Source organism: Neolamprologus multifasciatus, chromosome 11 (genome assembly GCF_963576455.1).
Source record: "Neolamprologus multifasciatus chromosome 11, fNeoMul1.2, whole genome shotgun sequence".
NCBI lineage: Eukaryota > Metazoa > Chordata > Actinopteri > Cichliformes > Cichlidae > Neolamprologus > Neolamprologus multifasciatus.
In genome coordinates, this window is record NC_140449.1 from 31374386 (window position 1) to 31391484 (window position 17099).

General features: G+C 39.7%; 1 protein-coding gene across 7 annotated transcripts in view; it reads left to right on the forward strand.

The window, feature by feature from the left end:
• col28a1b (collagen, type XXVIII, alpha 1b) overlaps positions 1 to 16943 on the forward strand; it is a 25811-nt gene extending 8868 nt beyond the window's left edge. For 3 of the 7 annotated variants that reach the window (XM_085178454.1, XM_085178455.1, XM_085178453.1), the window contains 23 exons: positions 1767 to 1835; positions 2084 to 2152; positions 2866 to 2934; positions 3434 to 3502; positions 3601 to 3669; positions 4932 to 5000; positions 5474 to 5542; positions 6044 to 6115; positions 6212 to 6280; positions 6383 to 6454; positions 7158 to 7370; positions 7448 to 7516; positions 7612 to 7680; positions 8208 to 8276; positions 8357 to 8425; positions 8880 to 8948; positions 9202 to 9282; positions 9446 to 9481; positions 10118 to 10154; positions 10273 to 10827; positions 12406 to 12590; positions 13189 to 13474; positions 16363 to 16943. In XM_085178454.1, the coding sequence (XP_085034580.1) occupies positions 1767 to 1835; positions 2084 to 2152; positions 2866 to 2934; positions 3434 to 3502; positions 3601 to 3669; positions 4932 to 5000; positions 5474 to 5542; positions 6044 to 6115; positions 6212 to 6280; positions 6383 to 6454; positions 7158 to 7370; positions 7448 to 7516; positions 7612 to 7680; positions 8208 to 8276; positions 8357 to 8425; positions 8880 to 8948; positions 9202 to 9282; positions 9446 to 9481; positions 10118 to 10154; positions 10273 to 10827; positions 12406 to 12590; positions 13189 to 13474; positions 16363 to 16535 (2607 nt within the window). In that variant the 3' untranslated portion in view covers positions 16536 to 16943. Of the gene's footprint in view, positions 1 to 1766; positions 1836 to 2083; positions 2153 to 2865; positions 2935 to 3433; positions 3503 to 3600; positions 3670 to 4931; positions 5001 to 5473; positions 5543 to 6043; positions 6116 to 6211; positions 6281 to 6382; positions 6455 to 7157; positions 7371 to 7447; positions 7517 to 7611; positions 7681 to 8207; positions 8277 to 8356; positions 8426 to 8879; positions 8949 to 9201; positions 9283 to 9445; positions 9482 to 10117; positions 10155 to 10272; positions 10828 to 12405; positions 12716 to 13188; positions 13475 to 16362 lie in introns of those variants that run through there. The other 4 variants (XM_085178456.1, XM_085178457.1, XM_085178458.1 and 1 more) reach the window with 3 other exon arrangements.
• Positions 16944 to 17099: the final 156 nt, after the last annotated feature.

The window sequence follows — 17099 nt, forward strand, 5'->3', positions numbered from 1 at the left end:
CAAAGAATATTGTTCCAGAAATTGTTTTTTAGATGCAATTTTGCAAACCTAAACTCTGCTCCCATCTTCTTTTTAGAGAATCTTCTCGTCAAGCCTTTTTGACTTTTCCAAATTATATGGAGTGAATATAGTCCCTGTGAAAACCTATATTACACAACTATGTAGTAAAGTTTTGGATATTTCCACAAAAGTTTCTAGAATTTTGTGAATTTATTTATAAAAACCTTGTTTTTGAGATACTGTGACATTAATCTCTAAATAAAATAGTTCCTTATCAACTTAAACATTCATATTTTTATTCTAAAATAATGCTCGTAATGTTGCTTTGTATTGAGCAAAAGCAGTCTACAAGGTCCCCCAAAGCTCAAGAACTCACTTGTTGCTCATTCTCATTCTTTTTCCATACAAACTCTTGAATGATGTCCATATTCAGGTTTTACTGACAGGCATACGAGTCTTCTTCAGTTTAGGGAACTAAAAGTTATGTATCCCAAACATTTAGATTATCATGTCAATAAAATCATGACTATTTGGTCAGACAAAAAAGAAAATGTTGCTATCTCTGACACACCATCATTCATATGCAGGACTGTGCGGACACTTTCCCTGACAACATCTGCACGGTCACATATCAGCTTTGGCTCAAGAAAGCGAGGGACATAATACTGACCTTTACAGTGTGCGCCAAAGCCTAATAAGATGGTGTTGCTTCCATCGCCACAGAGCTGCCCCATTTCTTTTTAACAAAGATGTCTTTATGCCGATAAAATCACATGTGATTTATAGCATTTTTTTTAATAGCCGACACTCTGAATGTCTGACTACAGTTTTTTAATAAGCTATGTGATTGGATAAGTTTATCTGGTTGTTTTTTGCAAAAAGGTTTTGAATAGATTTGCATAAAAATGGACATTCTACCTTCACAAATACACACTATGAAACTGAAATAAGAAATATTGGGAGACATCATCTTGATGTTCTCAAGAAAATATCCCAGATGTCTCCCTGGATCCAGAGACTGACTTCATGCTCTGTTATTTATTTTTTTGGCTGTGCTGTTTGAAGAATATTCCTATGTGCTGTATTTTTTCAACAGTGAGGTTGATTTACTGAGTCAGTGTCAGGGTGACAAGAGAACTTTCATGTATTTTCTCACGTTCAGGGCCTTCAGCATTTATGTCAAGCACTTTGAGTTTACGTGTAATAAAAACAATAAACATTTCCATAAGCATTATATACAGCATTTGTTGCTTGGACTAAAGTTTCCCAGTTAGACTGCTTTGTCAGTATCCTGGATTGGATGGTTGCTCATATACATTTCTTCATCTTTATTTAGTTTTGAATTCTACCACAGCAGGACTTTAGTTGTTCATGAATAAACTGTTTGTACTGTACAGCTGTGTATACAGCAAAGTTTCCCTGAAAGAATCCCTGAGATTGTTCTTTTATTGCTTTTTCCCTCTCTTATGCATTTTTGCAATGATGGATTCTCATACTGAACATAGCCAGGTGCAGTGTATGTAAATTCTCAGTTTCCAACATTTTTTTTCTACTCTTGGCTCTGTGTGATGTTAGAGTGGGTCCAGCAGTAAAAATATGGAGTATAACAGGTCCCAATAAAGAATAAAACAATAGATTAGAAGGATTTTATTGGATTAGAAGGACATGCATCTGTCATCTCGTCATTTTACATTCTGTTAACCTGTTTTCTGTGTTGTTGCTGTATCATCACGTAACATAAAACCTTTGAACTTGATTACTCTCAGGGAGACAGAGGACCCAGCGGTGAACCTGGACAACCAGGAGACATTGGTATTGGATTCCCAGGAGCCAAGGTGACACATTTATATTACAATTACTATAAAAATCATAATTCAAAGTGAAAATGTCAGTGAGGATGGAGAGAGATATTTCATTGCTGAAAGTCAAACAGCGGTGAGGTTTTGTTTCTGTGAGAAAGGAATTCAAATACCTATTAAATCATCTCAGTTGAACTGCTACTAACTGCAAGACACTGAATTAAAAAAAGATATTTTATTACTGAATTATGGGAAATTTTGTTTTTACTTTTTACTAATTACAGGGTGACAAGGGTAATCAGGGAAGACCAGGTCCAGCAGGTCCTCTGGGCATAGGTGAACCAGGACTCCCGGTAAGTATAAAGATTAGGATCTTTGGCATTAAGATCTCATATCTTATGAGTAACAGAATTGTAGTGAGCTTTTATTTATAAACATACAGACAAGTGAGATAAAAGTTAGACAAAACTGACGTAACTGAGTAAGCTGCTGAGCCGCTTTGTGCCACCAAAACAGCTTCAATGTGCCATTTATTCTACAAATGTCTAGAACTCTACTCTCTAGAACTCTCTAGTATTTTTTTCCATTTGATGTTATTGTGGGTTATTTTACTGTGATGCGTAATCATTTAGGCATTTCTTTTAATTTGTTACCCTGTTAGCTAACTTAGACCACAATAATTACAAGAAGAAGGTATATTTATCCACCATAAGTGACATCGCAGCTCTGTTCTGGGACTTACCTAACCTTACATTTATGCACATGGAAGAGGTTAATGAATGCTTTATTAGCCTAGAGGGCAGCAGGAAGACTCACACAGCATGAATAGAGGAGCCAAAGTGAGATGGGTTGCAAAGCAGTTTGCATTTGGGAGGCTGAAGCAAATACAGTAAACACCCTGTCCCATATGGGATCTGACTGTTTGTTACATCGGGGTTGTCAGCCAAACCTTCAGCTAAGCCTGATAGCTCAGATAAATCTTGTGTAAGTCCTAGGCTTTACCTTTTCTGCAGCTACTAAAACCTTCACAAGTACAGACTTTTATTTCAAGTTCTGTTTGTTCCAGGGACCTCAAGGATCACCTGGAACACAAGGAAATCCTGGACTTCCTGGAGAGGGGTTTCCAGGACCAAAGGTGGGAAAAGACTTTGATTACATACAGTACTGCATAAAAGTCTCAACTCACCTTTTTCATATTTTGTTTCCAAGGAGCCAGACTTTTTAAAATAATTTTAAAGTGGAATTGAGCAGACTTTGATCCATCATTTAATACCTATCTGGAAAGTTTCTTATTGACAGCAGCGTCTTTTCTCAGCATGAGAATGATCCCATGTATGCTTCCAGTGCAATAAAAACATATCTGAAGCTTCTGAAAAGCACACAATGGAACGCCTGGAATCATGGATTGGCCTCCTCCGAGCCCAGACCTCAAAAGCAGTGTGGGATCATCTCTACAGAGCATGGAACAAAATGAAGCCAGCATCCAAAGAAGAGTTTAGGAAAAGAAACTGACTAATTTCTATTTTAAAAAAATGTACAGATCAGTGTAAGTGGTAGGATTGAAAGATTGCTGTTCTTAATTGTATAATTTACATACAGCTATGTATAAATCAGATTTCTCATATTTTCTTTAGGGTGATCGAGGATATGAAGGTCCAAAGGGAAGTCGTGGGCCTCCTGGTATTGGGATCAAAGGTGACAAGGTGATTTAACTAAAATTTACTGCTGAATTCCTCGTCGATGTCTCCATGTACAGATCTGAATCTTTAATCATTGCATTTCTTCTATTCCTTTTTCTCAGGGCAATTTTGGTCCACCAGGAAATCAAGGTCCAGTTGGTGCTCCTGGTCCAGGACTTCAAGGAGAAAAGGTAAACATGTCAATCATGTGGCCCAGGGGCCAGAATGAGTCCATCAAAGGGCCTCATTTTGTCAGCTTGATGGCTTTGTTAAGTAAAAAACTGAAAAGTCATTAATTATTCCTATTTTTCAGCAAACTGCTTGGCGAATCCTTTTGTGATGATTTCCAGTAGTGGAAATGTTTACAAGTATTTAAAGATTTACAAGTTTTTTCAATCGTAAAAAGGAAAAAAGAAAATCTCTTGATGTGAAGGGCTTTCCGCTGTAAGCAGTAAACTATGATGTACATGCAATAACAGACTCAATGAATGTGATATAAACTGAAATAATCGTAAGCACCTGGTGAACTGTAACATCATTTCATAGAAAGATTATCAGTAATTGGTTTTGAGGAGTTTTTCTCTCCAGCATCAGTCGGTCAGGTAAGCAGAGAGTTTGAAATAGACACTGAGACATGAAATCACACATATTTATGTCAAAACGTCTCATCTGTTGTGTGTTTTATTCTAGTTTAGGCTTTCAGCTTTAGTTGTGAACATTTTCACCCTCTTTGACGTCGTAACCTTTAAAGAGACTTTTTGTTTTTGTTTTATTACGCAATGATTTTACTCGTCTGACTTTGTTAATACACAGTAAAGCTAAACCGTTTGATGCCTGCTGAATTAAAATGAGTTTAACACCCTCTATTAGAGGGAAGAGTCCAAAATGCCTTTTTTTATTTTCCTTTGTGGTACATTACATCTCACATTACTACTGGTTTTATTTCTAATATCATTTCTTGGAGTTAAGTCTTCACCTGTGAGTATGAAGGTGTGAAATCTAAGCCTGGGAAATCCAAAAAACATTAGATTAACAATAACAAAGAATTCAAGTCCTTCAACACAGTCCTGACTAATGTTTCATTTAGAAATAAAAACTGAAACTGAAGACATGTTATACTGTCACGTTGATTTAGAAACATCCAGCTACTTCCACTGATCCAGTTCAGTGTTGCACGGGGACTACAGCATATCTCAGCTGGCATAGGGGCCACTAAACAGACAACCATTCACATTCACATCACACCTACTGATAATTTTACAGTCTCCAATTGACGTAACCCCATCCATGTGTTTTGGGTCAACTCCACATAGAAAGGCCCTGCCTGGATGGTGGATTCAAACTGAGGACCTTCTTGATGGCAAGAAGGCGCTAACCACCATGCTACAAAATCAAACAACCCCCCAAGTTATTAGTCTCATACCTTCAACTCAACTGTCTTTTTTTCCTTCAGGGAGATCAGGGTCCAGCTGGGTCTCCAGGTCCCAAAGGAGCTTCAGGTGTTGGAATAGCAGGACCAAAGGTAAGACACACAATAACAGACAAGGTTTTTTTCCCTTTATCTCAACAGCAGAAACAAGATAATGATTGTGCATCGGTCTTCCTCTGAATCAGAGGGTTTACAGAGCGGCTGCTGGAGGTTAAGACATAATTCAGTCAATTCAGTTTAAAATAGTAACAGGGAAAGATCGGACTCTAAAGCAGCGATTGAGTCTGTAGTATGCTATGCTATATACTGTTATAATAAGGTCCATATTTTACATATAGTCTATCATTTGCTGTGCCACGTACCATTAACACTCACTGGCAAACCCAAGGTATACATGACAGAAAATAATGAGAAACAAATATCCTTTACATTTCTGAGTAATGTTTTCTAAAGATGCAGTGCTCTGGTGTTTCAAGAAATTGATACGAAAGAAACTCATATAAATGATACTAAATATTTACATCTTTTTTTGAATACCCAAATGACTATGTGACTATTACCTTCAGGGGGATCAGGGCCTCTCAGGTGAGCCAGGACTACCAGGTGAGCGAGGTGTTGGAGAACCAGGGCCCAAAGTAAGTCCTCTTTGCACTGCTGCACTACTCCTGCTGTTACTTCCTGTATTCAGAGCAATATTAAGAAAAACTGACCACAAATCCACACCTTTTGTGTTTTCAGTCCCATTGACACAAGTGTACAAGCACTTAGCTATGCAGCCTGTTTTTACAAACATCTGAAAGAATGGGGTCTTTCTAAAGAGCTCAGCGATAATTTGAGTGTGGTGATGTAATAGGGTGCCACCATAGCAGCAATTTCTTCTAGATATTCCTCAATTAACCTTAAGTGGTATTACTGCAAAGTTAGAGCAATATTTTATGAACAGGAAGATGCATTTTATTTCATTTGGACACCAATCCTGCTTCCAGCCTTCATGCTAACCCAAGCTAACTGCCTCCTAGCCATAGCTTCTTAATTAAAGACGACATAACGCAGATATTCATCTTCTTAATGTTGCTGATTGTATTTGCATAGTTTCAACCCTTCTGGGACTCTTCTGTGTCATTTACCTGTTTCAGGGTGACCCTGGAGCTGAGGGGTTATCAGGTATACCTGGTCAGCCAGGAGAAGATGGAATCCCAGGACCAAAGGTAATGAAGCCTGATGTCAGTCAGTTTTCTGTTTGTTAAATGTACTTTAAATACATTTTACCAGTCTGTCTGTCCACTGTGTCATTTACTGATCAGGGGGACCTTGGGTTACCGGGGCCCCGGGGAGCTGATGGGGCTCCTGGTAAAGGTGTCCCAGGAGAGAAGGTAACAGTATGTCTCAGATCTCCATATTTTGTTCTAGAGGTTATAAGCACTTAGCCACAATCTGGAAGATTGTTTACAGGTTGTTTTGTGTTATTCTGACAGGGAGACAAAGGGGACCGGGGCTCCAGAGGCCAGCAAGGTGCAGTCGGTCCTGTGGGGCCAATGGGCCCAAAGGTATGTGTGTGTTTACCAGAAGCATTTTAGAAAAAAATGTCATAATAATTTTACACAGCAATCAAAGTGATATTCCCAGAAATCTGGTTCTGTTCATCTGGACACTGGGAGAAGCATTTCACTCACACTGATGATGTTATTTGGAGTTGTTTTTGCATTACTGAGTGTACATCAAGTCAAAGTAATATTGTTGCTACATAAAATGTACATGCTTTAAATGTTGGTCCAAAAGGCTTTAAGAAGCACCTTATTTCCAACATGGACCTACCTGCAAACCAGAAGTTTGTTAGTGTTAATTAGTTAATTAGTGAACTAGTAAATTCTTAAATGAAAAAAAAAAAAAAAAACAGAAATCTGCTGCTACAGTTACACAAACAGCACATCCGTCCCTCCTTCCAGCCATCTATTTTGTTCAACTTCAGAGTGGTAGGGGTGCCTGGAACATGTACGAGGTATAGGTTTAATCTGGACGTGTTACCGGCCCATCCAGGGTGCAAGCAGCTGTGAGGAAAGAGAGAAAATATAAAAATGTATTAAAAAATTTACAAAATTTGAAATTGTTCTGTTAAAGTGTAGGACTGATACCACGGTATCCATCAGGTTCTAAAAAAAGGCCATGATTAGATATTATCATGCATTCAGGGAATTATTTTTAAATGGCTTTGTGTACAGTTATCTTTCTAATAAGTGCTTTCTCCTCCAGGGGCAACCAGGAATTATGGGGCTACCAGGTCCAACTGGATTTACTGGCAGGGGTATAGCGGGGGCCAAGGTAAATCAAGGCTGCATAACTAAAGTTGGTGTGACTTTCAGTAATAGTAACAGCTTTACTTCTGGGTTTTGTCAGGGAGAACCAGGTCCACAAGGTCCACCCGGAGCTGTGGGAGACCCAGGAATTGGTTCACCTGGATCCAAGGTCAGTTCACTTCCGGTTTACTCGTCAGTTATCCTCCCCAGTAAAGTATGTGAGTACAATTAAGTTTTGGTTTGTAGGGTGACAGAGGGCCACAGGGCCCCCTTGGGCCACCTGGACTAAAAGGAGAAGGTTTCACTGGCCCCCCAGTGAGTATCAAACCAGATTACAGCCTCTTTTATCAGCACAAGACTCCAAGTAATCACACTCAGGTTTCAATGTCAATTGAAAAAAATATTCTTAGGGACTTCCCGGGCCTCCTGGCCTGATGGGAGAGACTGGACCAGATGGGATTGGTTTACCTGGAACAAAGGTAAGTAAAAATACTGGCTTTTTAAAATTATTATTATGGAGTAGTTCTCTTCACCTCTTAGGAACATTTAAATAGATAATTTTATCAGATTTTGAAAAGGAATAAACAGTTCCCCTGTTTACTCTTCAAAGCACCTTGAGGCAACTGCTGTTGTGATTTGGTGCCATATAAATAAAGTTGAATTGAAGTCTTACCTTTTATCTGACCTATTATCCAAAAGCTTCTGCTTTCTTGTTTGATAAAAAATACAAATAAAGACTTTTTCTGACTTTCCTCTTGTTGCTGTGATGATTTTGGTTTTAAACTGTTTTATTTGTGCAATTAATAATTGTTTTAATTATTGCATTTTTTCCTTTTATTTTTGAAAATCTGTTTGTTGTTTGCAAGAATGCAAGACTGCATGTCTGTCTGTATGCATGTACACTTATATGAAGCATTTTGTAACTGTGCGTTCTAAAAACTGATGCACAAATAAAGCTATTATCATTATTGCAAGTATCAATAAATATTTAATAACTTACGTTCAGGGAGAAAGAGGCTTGCCTGGGCCTCCTGGACCTGCTGGGCCACCAGGAATTGGGTTACCTGGTCCAAAGGTAATCAGAAATGTAGAAAACAATGGATTTTGTTGTATTTTTGTTGTCTAAAGTAGATATAAAGTTTTCTTTTCCTGCAGGGTTCAGCTGGCCAAATAGGACCACCTGGTCCACAGGGGTTACCTGGAGAAGGGTTACAAGGACAAAAGGTACCGTTGTCACATGACACTCACATTTATTCAATTGCAGCTGAATTATTGAATGTTTCTATAAGTACATTTTAAGTAATAATGAGCTGATTTAGGGAATTCATGTTTGCTACACTCTGGTAACACAGTGATAAAAGAATTGCTGTGTTTCCAATGAGTCTAGCAAACTAAATAATGAGTTTTCTAACAGGTTTGGTTGGATTTTAGCTAAAACATATGAATCTACATTCCCTCCTTTTATGCTGTGGTCATTAGCAGCAAGAGAAGTTGTTTTGAATGAAGATCTGATAGGGTCAGTAAGTTTTTCAGTGGATCTATGCAGTTTTTTAGAAACAGGTATGGAAACAATTGTTGCCATAAATTTAGAAGTCATTATCTCACTAACATTAACCATAAAGGTCTGAAAGGTCACACAGGGATGAGTGACAACATGAACTCTGCTGAATGTTTACAGGGCGAGTCTGGATTTCAGGGGATGCCCGGCCCCAGAGGTCCTCCAGGACAAGGTCTGCAGGGTGATAAGGTACTGTGATGTTCGCAATGTGGGAAGTGAGGAATTATTATGTAAACTAAAATCAACTCTCAAATAAAGGTGAAAGATAATCTATGCACTGTCATCACCTCAAACATACAGAAGCAACAATAAATGCAAAAGATCATGTTGGGCAGAAAAATGCGATTGTGGCCGATATATGAATGATGGGACATCGTTTGCTATAACGGCTTTACTTTGTCATTTATACACTGAACAAATTAGTGTTCTTTTCCTCCTGCAGGGGGACCGAGGGTTCAGAGGTGAGAAAGGCAATAAGGGAGACAGAGGGGAACCTGGAGAGCCGGGCGTCATTGGACCTCTGGTACTGATATATTTTTGCCAGACATAATACTAACTTTTATTTCCTTCTCTGAAGAAAGTCTTGATGAATTAAGAAGTCATTCTGTAACTGTAGGTTAACAGAACAATTTAAGTCAGAAAATGCTATAGTGTTTTCCTAAATAATGACTTGTTTTAAATGACAGGGCAAAACAGGACAGAAGGGGGAACCTGGACTTACAGTAAGTATGAGTACACTTAAAATAGCTCTAAACCAATTAAATGTCAGATTATTTTTTTATTAGATGCTGGTACTACCCACATGAGCTAATGGTTTGCTGATAATCGTCTAGACAGCCAACTGTATAATCTTATATAGGGACACTATTTAAGGTTTTTTAGCCTGCGTGCTGTTGCTGCAGATCTGCAAACCACTTTGTAACCCACCTCCTGCCAGCTCATTTTATGCTGTATTTAACATAATGTCATGTCTGTTGTCATTGATGCATTGTCTGTGTCTTCAGAAATTATTGTTTTTCTCCGCATGCGGAGATTTAAATAACAGGTGGGTGTGGCTTCTGTGACTGAGTTGACCATTAAGGATATCTGCTCTTTCTCACATCATACATATCCAGGGTTTAGAAAAAAAAGGCATGAAACTCAGAGTTAAAAACCTGAGCTTGACACTCACAGATATTATTTGTTTGTGTTGCCATATTTAAAATCAGCATCCACAACAGTAACAGTGCATGTTAGATGTTATGGAAATGTATAATAGGGTCCCCAACTAATCCAATAACATATGTTGATAGATTAAAAAGACAAATTAAAAAAAAATGTGTTGAACCACCTCTAAAATATTGTACTCTCTTTCACAGAGGGATGAAATCATCAAAATAGTAAAATCCATCTGCAGTAAGTCACAAAATTAAGTTTGTGAATTTTAGTTTTCCTTAAATCAGTCACTGAGGATTCGTTTCAGTCATTAAACTTTATTTGCTCCTCTGGTTGTGTTTTTGCTCCATGTCATCAGGTTGTGCAGTGACGTGCCGTCAGACACCCTTGGAGCTCGTCTTTGTGATCGACAGCTCAGAGAGCGTCGGCCCGGAAAACTTCAATGTGATCAAAGACTTTGTGAACGCCCTGATCGACCACACCTCGGTCAGCCGGGACATCACTCGTGTTGGCGTGGTCCTCTACAGCCACATAAACATGGTGGTGGTCAGCCTCAGACAGGAAGCCAGCCTCGATGAGATCAAGTCTGCTGTGCATTCCATGACCTACCTGGGCGAGGGTACATTCACAGGCAGTGCCATCCAACAGGCCAACCAGGTGTTCAAGGCAGCCCGGCCAGGTGTGAGGAAGGTGTCGATCATCATCACCGACGGACAGGCCGATAAGAGGGACTCGGTCAGTCTGGAGAGCGCCGTGACAGAAGCCCAGAGAAGCAACATTGAGATGTTTGTGATCGGAGTGGTGAACAAAAGCGATCCACTGTACAAAGAGTTCAAGAAGGAGCTCAACTTCATGGCCACTGACCCCGACAGTGATCACTTGTACCTGATCGATGAATTCACAACACTTGCAGGTGACTATTTTATAATCTGGCCTTGACACAGGCAGTGTTGGGAAGGTTACTTTTAAAATGTATTCCATTACAGAATACAGAATACATGCCCCAAAATGTATTCTGTAACGTTACTCAATGAGAGTAACGTATTCTGAATACTTTGGATTACTTAATATATTATCATGCTGTTTACAACGACATGAATGTACTATTGCTGTGATTTATTACTGTTACTGAAGGTCAGCGGCTCCGAACCGTAGTAAAGGGACCTCTGGCTAATACGGTGGGTTCTGTGTCGGCTCGTAGCCGAAAACTAGCTTTACTTTGTTGTCTGGGTCACTTTGCTAGCAAGAGACAGAGAGAGGTGTTGAAAGGCTGCTACAACGGAACTTATTGTTTTTGGAGGAAAACACGAACACGGTGTACAGTCGAGTCTTAATAGCTTACTTACAACTGGGCTCGTCAGGCACTCTTCTTGGCTGCAGTGGTTATTATTATATTTACATGCTTCCAGCTCCCGTTTTTGCTCGATGACAGCTCGTACTTTTCCTTTTTCTCCCTCCCTCGCTCACAGACACATAACGGGTATGGCAGTCCATTCTCCCTGCAGCACGGACTACACTGCCTATGATGCTACATTCTTTAGAGCTATACCGGTAGCATTCTGCCTATTAGCTTAGCACAACAACAACAAAAAGGCCTCTCTCACCCAGGAAACGCGCAGAGAGAGAGCGTCACCTTGTAACCATGGCAACCATAACGCTGCCACCTGGAACAACAGAACGTAGCTGTCAAACAAAACCCAAACAGTCCTGACCCGCCACAATATGAAACAGGGAAGTACCGCCGTGTAATCCATTTATTTCAACAAAGTAACTGTATTCTAAATACCACCTTTTTAAACGGTAACTGTAACGGAATACAGTTACTCATATTTTGTATTTTAAATACGTAACGGCGGTACATGTATTCCGTTACTCCCCAACACTCGACACAGGCTTTATGATCTGATAGTTTTGTCTGATTGAAATGCAACAAAAATGCTAAGTAAAAAGCCTAGTATAATACAATAAAGTGGCTTTAGAAAGAACCATTTTACTGTAACCAACTGAAAACCTGCAGCTGTCATCCTGCTTGATTCTAACACAAGGAGAGCACAACTAACGCAGCAAACCAATAAACAAGGCAAACCAATTCCCGTAAGAAAAACTGTAATCAATTCAAAACCAACCAAACTTAAAAAATATAAATAGTTTTCTTTCGTATTGGAGTTTGGATAAGTCATGCGTCTTATCCAGAGATTCACGAGTTAAATTTTCCACACAATACTAACATGTTTTTGGCATCTGAAACGCTGCTTGTTAAGCGAGACTAAACATTTATCATTATAAAGAAGTGAAGCGGGCACAGATGTCTCATTTTCCTGTTTTCTAGAATATCCTCAATCTGCACCTGAACATGAAAGTAAATATGATGAACCTGAAACTGGGGAACGTCTTGTATTTGTGTGCTTTGGTTCAGAAATACTCCCTCAGAAAAACTGCTGTGTTGTTAAATGCAGAGTAGAACTGTCCATTTGTCTTCTGGTGTTTGCAGCTCTGGAGAAAAAACTTTTGAGTCATATCTGTGAAAACGGAGAGAGACGCTTGTTCAGCTCCATCCCGAGCTCGGGGCTTCCTCCAGGAATCCCAGAAGTCTCCAGCAACGCTCGAGAACCGCCATACAGGACAGACACGGACACTCCCACTTTCACAGGAGACTTCAGGAGAGTCCAGAAAATGGTGAAAACGTGCTGGTTTTTGGTTTTTTAAACTTTGTTCTGTGCGCTCAGACTCTGTTGCAATACCGAAAGGACACTAAAATCATCTTCACAGTTTGGTGACTTTTTCTCTAGCGCCAACAGCAGGTCAGATTTTTCTTTATTCAGGTGAAATATCAAAACATTTACCAATTCAGAAAACTCAGCAAATGTTGCCATTTGTCTAAATATGCCAACATGCTCAAGCTGAAAGCACCACAGTGCTTAACACAGTCCTCTTGGGGTCATCAATGAGTTAAGAATAACTGCTTAAAGACCCCAAGAATATTTTCTTCTGTTAATATTTATATCAAAATTTAAAAAGCAAAACAAAATGTGGACCACATTCTTAAATAACTCAAATGGCTGGTGATTGAGAGTTAAAGACTCTTAGTAAAATGTATGTGAATCTCTGAGCTCTCGTGTAAATCTGTTGTCTTCAGCTGCTCTGAAGCTCTGCACCACTTCCCACAGATTTCACTCAGTGACTATGACTAGCTCAGGTGTCGCCTGGTGACCTCTGAACCTCTCTACAGTAAGATAAACTAAACAGATTAAATATTTTTCTGTGCTTGTTTCAGCCCGGCCCTCCTGGTTTACACCCTGACGGTGAGTCCACCTCTAGAAAGAGGCCGACGATGAACAGTAGGACCACCTTAGAAACTCAGAGGCTTCCGTTCTTCGACAGGGAGCCCTTCAGGCCGGTAACAGAGTTCCTCCCACAGTTTGATGTGAACAACCCCACACACGATGTGGTGATGACCGGAGCCATCGGGCCAGCTGGTCCTACTCTGAAGACTCCGCCTGAGGAGAAGATACCACCGGTACCAACTCCGCCCCTGCTGCCCTCTGACAACTTCCTATCAGGTAACTGCTGACAGTCTGCAGCAGAGACTGTAAGATGGAGAAATAAAGGTGGCGCCTAAAATGATAGATAAAGCCTCTTCTGTGCATCTAAGTAGTAGCTAATGTATTGTTACAAATTCTAATCATTTTTATCTTAAAGTCAGCCTACATGTAAGGTTCCTGTTTTGATGAGAAGACAGATGTCTTTTGAGTTCAGTCTGTGACTTTATCTGATGCACTATTTCTGAGTTGGGAGATCTGACTTCCTGGAATCTCATCATCACTTCAAGGTTTCCTGGAACCGGTAAATCTCCTGGATCTGTTGGCAAGAATTCAAATAAGCGTTACTCGCGTTAATCCAACAAACAAGCTTTCGGACGTACAGTGAATACACAGTGGCTTGCAAAAGTATTCGGCCTCCTTGAACTTTTCCACATTTTGTCACATTACAGCCACAAACATGAATCAATTTTATTGGAATTCCACGTGAAAGACCAACACAAAGTGGTGTAGACGTGAGAAGTGGAACGAAAATCATACATGATACAAGATTTTTTTATTTATTTTTTTACAAATAAATAACTGAAAAGTGGGGTGTGCGTAATTATTCAGCCCTCTTTGGTCTGAGTGCAGTCAGCTGCCCATAGACATTGCCTGATGAGTGCTAATGACTAAATGGAGTGCACCTGTGTGTAATCTAATGTCAGTACAAATACAGCTGCTCTGTGACGGCCTCAGAGGTTGTCTAAGAGAATATTGGGAGCAACAACACCATGAAGTCCAAAGAACACACCAGACAGGTCAGGGATAAAGTTATTGAGAAATTTAAAGCAGGCTTAGGCTACAAAAAGATTTCCCAAGCCTTGAACATCCACGGAGCACTGTTCAAGCGATCATTCAGAAATGGAAGTATGGCACAACTGTAAACCTACCAAGACAAGGCCGTCCACCTAAACTCACAGCAGAACAAGGAGAGCGCTGATCAGAAATGCAGCCAAGAGGCCCATGGTGACTCTGGACGAGCTGCAGAGATCTACAGCTCAGGTGGGGGAATCTGTCCATAGGACAACTATTAGTCGTGCACTGCACAAAGTTGGACTTTATGGAAGAGTGGCAAGAAGAAAGCCATTGTTAACAGAAAACCATAAGAAGTCCCATTTGCAGTTTGCCACAAGCCATGTGGGGGACACAGCAAACATGTGGAAGAAGGTGCTCTGGTCACATGAGACCAAAATGGAACTTTTTGGCCAAAATGCAAAACGCTATGTGTGGCGGAAAACATGCACATCACTCTGAACACACCATCCCCACTGTCAGATATGGTGGTGGCAGCATCATGCTCTGGGGGTGCTTCTCTTCAGCAGGGACAGGGAAGCTGGTCAGAGTTGATGGGAAGATGGAGCAAAATACAGGGCAATCTTGGAAGAAAACCTCTTGGAGTCTGCAAAAGACTTGAGACTGGGGTGGAGGTTCACCTTCCAGCAGGACAACAACCCTAAACATAAATCCAGGGCAACAATGGGATGGTTTAAAACAAAACATATCCATGTGTTAGAATGGCCCAGTCAAAGTCCAGATCTAAATCCAATTGAGAATCTGTGGCAAGATCTGAAAATTGCTGTTCACAAACGCTGTCCATCTAATCTGACTGAGCTGGAGCTGTTTTTGCAAAGAAGAATGGGCAAAGATTTCAGTCTGTAGATGTGCAAAGCTGGTAGAGACGGACCCTAAAAGACTGGCAGCTGGAACTGCAGCAAAAGGTGGTTCTACAAAGTATTGACTCAGGGGGCTGAATAATTATGCACAGCCCACTTTGCAGTTATTTATTTGTAAAAAATGTTTGGAATCATGTATGATTTTCGTTCCACTTCTCACGTGTACACCACTTTGTGTTGGTCTTTCACGTGGAATTCCAATAAAATTGATTCATGTTTGTGGCTGTAATGTGACAAAATGTGGAAAAGTTCAAGGGGGCCGAATACTTTTGCAAGCCACTGTAAAGGCTGGACATGGCCACAGTGACTTCACCCATTGGTTAATGAGATTGTAAATCTTTGAGCTGCGTATTTTTGCTCTTGACCTCTTGGTAATCGTTATCAGAGATCAAAAGCAAATGCTTACTGGGACTGAAGAACTGGTTAATTACAAGTACAGCCCACGCTAAAGCATGCCCCGCTTTGTCATCATTTCTAACCATTACAGAAATTTAATTTAAAATACTTATTTACAACAATTAGCATAATTTTAATCCAATTGAAATTTACTGGGTAAACTATTAGATCCGCCTTAAGTCATCAAGAACTTGCAGATCAAGGGAAGCAAAAATGAGTTTTTTTTCTATCTAGAAGAGTCGCCCCCTGCTGGAGATTACAAAGAATGCAGGTTTAAGAAAGTTGAGTATTCACTTTTCAAACCTAGACTATCCGTCAGTGGCTGTGAGCAAGAACTGTCACACAATTTAAACATGCATTTGAAACTTTATATATCTTATTTTTGAAAGACATTTCTGAACAAACGCTGTAAACACTTGCATTCTTCTTACTGCTCTGATGCTTCAGAGCAGTAAAATTAGAGGATCAATCACAACAATCCTCTAATGTAATTCCTGTCTACACGATGAAAGTCACATTGTTGATCTCTTAGAAACTGTTAGGTCCCACATTTTGATTCTAGTGCCATTTTCAGTTTCTCTCCCAGATATCCTTAGTTCTGCAGAGTGCTTAATATATTACAATACAGGAAACTTTAAACCATGTTTCAATGCTTTATTTTGCCCCTCTGTCCTTGTCCCATTAAACAAAAAAGAAAACATATTTACCAGTAACTGAACACAGCAAAAGAATAAGAGTCCCCACAGGGCTGCAAGCACAGGTGTAGTCTCTGATAACACTTTTTTTTGTGGTCTCTAGCCGAGCGCTGCACCCAGACCCTGGATCCAGGGCCGTGTCGGGAATATGTGGTGAAGTGGTACTACGATCCCACGGCGAATTCCTGTGCTCAGTTCTGGTTTGGAGGCTGCTTAGGGAATGACAACAAGTTTGATACTGAGCAGAGCTGCAAAGAAGCCTGTGTCAAGGCCTGACATGCACATGCCTGCAGTCACACACACATATGAAATGCTTAGAAAGGATTTTGATTCAAATTCATATGAGATTTACCAGAAAGTTCACTTCAGTAAATGTGTACTCTTGTAGTTACTTTGACACGGATAGATAAGCAGCTAATGTTAGAAAGCATCATTATATCAAACTGAGTTTTAAATGTAGTGGACTTGGATTTGTGGTATTTGTCTTAAAACAAAGAAAAAGAGGAAACAATTTTTATGTCACTTCAGAGCTCTTCTGTTAAAATACCACTAACTTTTTTAAGAACAAGAAAATTTAACTCTTTTTTATAATGCAATGTTTTTTAATGATACTTTTTATGTGTATGTTTATTTTTAATGCCGTATAATGTCATTAAAAGGTCAAAATAAAAGTGTACCTTTTAATCACGTGCATCCAAGGTAAGTGCTCTTATTGAATGGCTCTTAGTTTAAGGTTTGTACTGAATAGACACGATTTTTCCCCCTCTCCAAATACACACAAAAACAAAGAAATAATGCTTCACTGGTGTATTTTTAGATTAAATATTTAGTTTTAGATGT